The sequence below is a fragment of the Lipotes vexillifer genome, unplaced genomic scaffold, assembly GCF_000442215.2.
Source record: "Lipotes vexillifer unplaced genomic scaffold, Lipotes_vexillifer_v1.1 scaffold916, whole genome shotgun sequence".
Lineage (NCBI taxonomy): Eukaryota > Metazoa > Chordata > Mammalia > Artiodactyla > Lipotidae > Lipotes > Lipotes vexillifer.
Genome location: NW_006798383.1, coordinates 686,366 through 690,737, shown reverse-complemented (window position 1 = coordinate 690,737; position 4,372 = coordinate 686,366). Strand labels below are relative to the sequence as shown.

The 4,372-nt window shown below is 42.3% G+C and overlaps 1 protein-coding gene across 1 annotated transcript in view; it reads left to right on the top strand.

Moving 5' to 3' along the window:
* The window catches only part of CPN1 (carboxypeptidase N subunit 1), a 36,088-nt gene that overhangs the window by 16,201 nt on the left and 15,515 nt on the right, over positions 1–4,372 (top strand). The window contains exons 6-7 of the mRNA XM_007470331.1: positions 13–152; positions 1,794–1,893. Coding sequence (XP_007470393.1) covers positions 13–152; positions 1,794–1,893 — 240 coding nt within the window. The remainder of the gene's footprint in view (positions 1–12; positions 153–1,793; positions 1,894–4,372) is intronic.

Sequence of the window (4,372 nt, the reverse complement as noted above, 5' to 3'; positions counted from 1 at the left end):
TCTTTCCCTTAGGAATGCAAGACTTTAATTACCTCCATACCAACTGTTTTGAGATCACGCTGGAACTGAGTTGTGACAAGTTTCCGCGGCAAGAGCAATTACAGCGCGAGTGGCTGAGTAATCGGGAAGCCCTAATTCAGTTCTTGGAACAGGTAAATCCCATTCTTTAACTCTCCTGGTTACAGAAAGGGAAGTGTTTTCTGATGGTAGGCAAGGTATTTTGTGTGACTCAGGTCTGACTTTTGCTCTGACTCATTACAATAGATCTCAGCTTCTCTACCAGTGAAATTAATTCATTCAACATTGTTGAGCACAACTATCTGTCAGAGACTGTACTATATGCTCGGGATTAAGAGTGAACAAACAGGGCTTCCCTGGTGGTGCAGTGGTTAAGAATCCGCCTACCAATGCAGGCGACATGGGTTCGAGCCCTGTCCTGGGAAGATCCCACATGCTGCAGAGCAACTAAGCCCGTGCGCCACAACTAACTACTGAGCCTGCGCTCCAGAGCCCATGAGCCACAACTACTGAGCCCCAGTGCTACAACTACTGAAGCCCGTGCGCCTAGAGCCTGTGCTGTGCAACAAGAGAAGCCACTGCAATGAGAAGCCCGTGAAGAGTAGCCCCCACTCACCACAACTAGAGAGAGCCCACACGCAGCAAGGAAGACCCAACACAGCCAAAAATAAAAACAAATAAATTAATTTTAAAAAGAAGAGTAAGCAAACAACAAATATCTCTGTGTATATGCAGCTTATATTCTAGTGAGGAGAGACAGACAATAAAGAAAAAATAAAATAAATTTTATAACATGTTAAATGCAAAATGCTATGAAGAAGGCCTTACAGAGAAAGTGACATTTAAACAGATTTAAAGGAGGTAAGGGGGGCTTCCCTGGTGGCGCAGTGCACAAAGATATCTAGGGGAAAAGGGCTCCCTGATGAAGTCACAATTGCAAATGCAAGGCCAACAACAAGTAGATGAAAAGATGCTCAAAATCCTGAGGGAAATGTAAATCAAAGCCACAGTGAAATGCCACCTCACACTCATTAGGATGGCTGCTATAAGAAAAAGAAATTTACAAACAATGACAGAAAATAGCAAGTGTTGGCAAGGATGTGGAGAAATTGGAACCCTGGTGCAGTGTTGGTGGGAATGTAAAATGGGGTAGCCACTATGAAAAACAGTGTGGTGGTTCCTGAAAAAATTAAAAATAGAGCTGCCATATGATCCTGCAAAACCACTTCTGGGTATATATTCAGAAGAACTGAAAGCATGATCTCAAAGAGATATTTGTATATGCATGTTCATAGCAGCATTGTTCACAGTAGCCAAAAGGTGAAAGCAACCCAAGTGTCCATTGATGGATGAAGGGATAAACAAAATGTGGTATAGATACACAATGGGCATACAGCCTTAAAAAAGAAGGAAATTCTGTCATATGTTACAACATGGATGAACCTTGAGGACATTATGCTACGTGAAATAAGCCAGTCCCCCAAAAAACAAATATGGTATAATTTTACTTATATGAGATATCAAGAGTAGTCAAATTCATAGAGATAGAAAGTAGATTAGTGACATGATTTGACTTAGATTTTAACAGGATCACTCTGACTGCTCTATTGAGATTATTGGGGATAGGGGTGAGACCAGAGAGACCAGTCAAGGGTCTATCACCATAATCTTTGTGAAGATCAAGTGCAGAAACACATGGGAAAGGGCTTCGTGGACTCTCAAACACAGCACAAAGGTTTTATGAGCATAACTATACACTATAAACTTTCCTACAGGTACACCAAGGCATCAAGGGAATGGTGCGGGATGAGAATTATAATAATCTTGCAGACGCTGTCATTTCTGTCAGTGGGATTAACCATGATGTCACTTCAGGTAGGTGGCCACTGCTTAGTGGGGTGAGAAGGAAGCTTTCACTCCCTCACCGTCTTCAGCCTAATCAGGAGACCAATTTGTAAGCCAGTGAGACCAGCAGGGACATCAAGGGCACGGGGGGTGGTGGATTGGAGGAAGGAAGGATAACAGGATTGAGGACGGGAATTAAGAGGCAAGGGCCAGGAAGATGTAAATGTAACATCTCTCTCAGCATTCAGGAGTCACTGCCTCATACAGCTTTGTTAGGGGTGTTTCCTGGGTTTGAGGTTATTAATAGCTCACATACTGGTGTGGAATGGGCTAGAAAAAAAAAGACTGTAAAACTGATGTTTAGTTTTGTTCCTGAGCCAGGCATTTCTCTACACCTCCGTTCAGGAAAAAGTTAGTAAAAGGCATTCCATAGGCTTGCTGCAGGGCAAGATTGATGGTGGGGGCAGATCTCGGAGCCAACTTGGAACCTTCTAGAATGGTACAGAATATCTCACGGCACAATGGTGTTGCCAACTGCCCCAGCCCAATTTGATCAGGTTTGGGGTTGTTTGTTTGGTTTTTAATGTAGAGCAGTAGCTACCAGTGGTTAGGGGCAGATGAGATTTGCCTCCCTCCCCCAGCCTTGATACCAGCATGCTCAGCCACATTTCACCGTGCAGGCTTTACCAAGCAGGCATCTTACAGCTCAGACAGTCTGTTTAAACTAGATGAATCTCAGCTTTAAGGTGATAACTTATATTCTTTAAGGTGATCCCAGCACATCTTACATGAACAGTTCATTCAAGGCAAAGGCAACAACATTCTAAAGGCAGAATTCTGTAGCCCCACAGTCAAGCATCAGGCACCAGAATCCTCCAGCCCAGTGACTGGAGCCAGGACTGTATAGGGAACCAACCTTTGGAATCCGTAAGAGCTTCAGGGCCTGCTAGATTCTTTATTTTTAATTAATTAATTATTATTATTTTTTGGCTGCATAGGGTCTTCCTTGCTGTGCGCAGGCTTTCTCTAGTTGCGGCGAGCAGTGGCTACTCTTCGTTGTGGTGCGTGAACTTCTCACTGTGCTGGCTTCTCTTTGTTGCAAAGCACAGGCTCCACACAGGCTGCAGTAGTTCTGGCATGTGGGCTCAGTAGTTGTGGCTCGCGAGGTTAGTTGCTCCGCGGCGTGTGGGATCTTCCTGGACTAGGGCTCAAACCCATGTCCCCTGCATGGGCAGGCAGATTCTTAACCACTGCACCACCAGGGAAATCCCATAGATTCTTTTTTTTTTTAATTTTATATTATTTATTTTTTTATACAGCAGGTTCTTATTAGTCATCCATTTTATACATATCAGTGTATACATGTCAATCCCAATCACCAAATTCAACCCACCCCCACCCCCACCCCTGCTTTCTCCCCTCATTGTCCATACATTTGTTCTCTACATCTGTGTCTCAATTTCTGCCCTGCAAACTGGTTCATCTGTACCATTTTTCTAGGTTCCACATATATGCGTTAATGTATGATATTTGTTTTTCTCTTTCTGACTTACTTCACTCTGTGTGACAGTCTCTGTATCCATCCATGTCTCAACAAATGACCCAATTTCGTTCCTTTTTATGGCTGAGTAATATTCCATTGTATATATGTACCACATCCTTATCCATTCATCTGTCAATGGGCATTTAGGTTGCTTCCATGACCTGGCTATTGTAAATGGTGCTGCAATGAACATTGGGGTCCATGTATCTTTTTGAATTAAGGTTTTCTCTGGGTATATGCCCAGGAGTGGGATTGCTGGATCATATGGTAATTCTATTTTAACTTTTTTAAGGAACGTCCATACTGTTCTCCATAGTGGCTGTATCAATTTACGTTCCCACCAACAGTGCAAGAGGGTTCCCTTTTCTCCACACCCTCTCCAGCATTTGTTGTTTGTAGATATTCTGATGATGCCCATTCTAACTGGTGTGAGGTGATACCTCATTGTAGCTTTGATTTACATGTCTCTAATAATTAGTGATGTTGAGCAGCTTTTCATGTGCTTCTTGGTAATCTGTATGTCTTCTTTGGAGAAATGTCTATTTAGGTCTTCTGCCCATCTTTTGATTGGGTTGTTTGTTTTTTTAATATTGAGCTGCATGAGCTGTGTATATATTTTGGAGATTAATCCTTTGTCCGTTGATTCATTTGCAAATATTTTCCCCCATTCTGAGGGTTGTCTTTTTGTCTTGTTTGTAGTTTCCTTTGCTGTGCAAAACTTTTAAGTTTCATTAGGTCCCATTTGTTTATTTTTGTTATTTCCATTACTCTAGGAGGTGGATCAAAAAGATCTTGCTGTGATTTATGTCAAAGAGTGTTTGTCCTATGTCCTATATGTGACCATATCTTACTTGCTTGGATGGTGACAATAGCCCCATCATAGATTTCTTGTTTGGACAATGACAAAAGCCTCCTCAAATATTCTCCATTTCCATTTTCTTTTGCCCTACTAGTTTTATTCCCTAC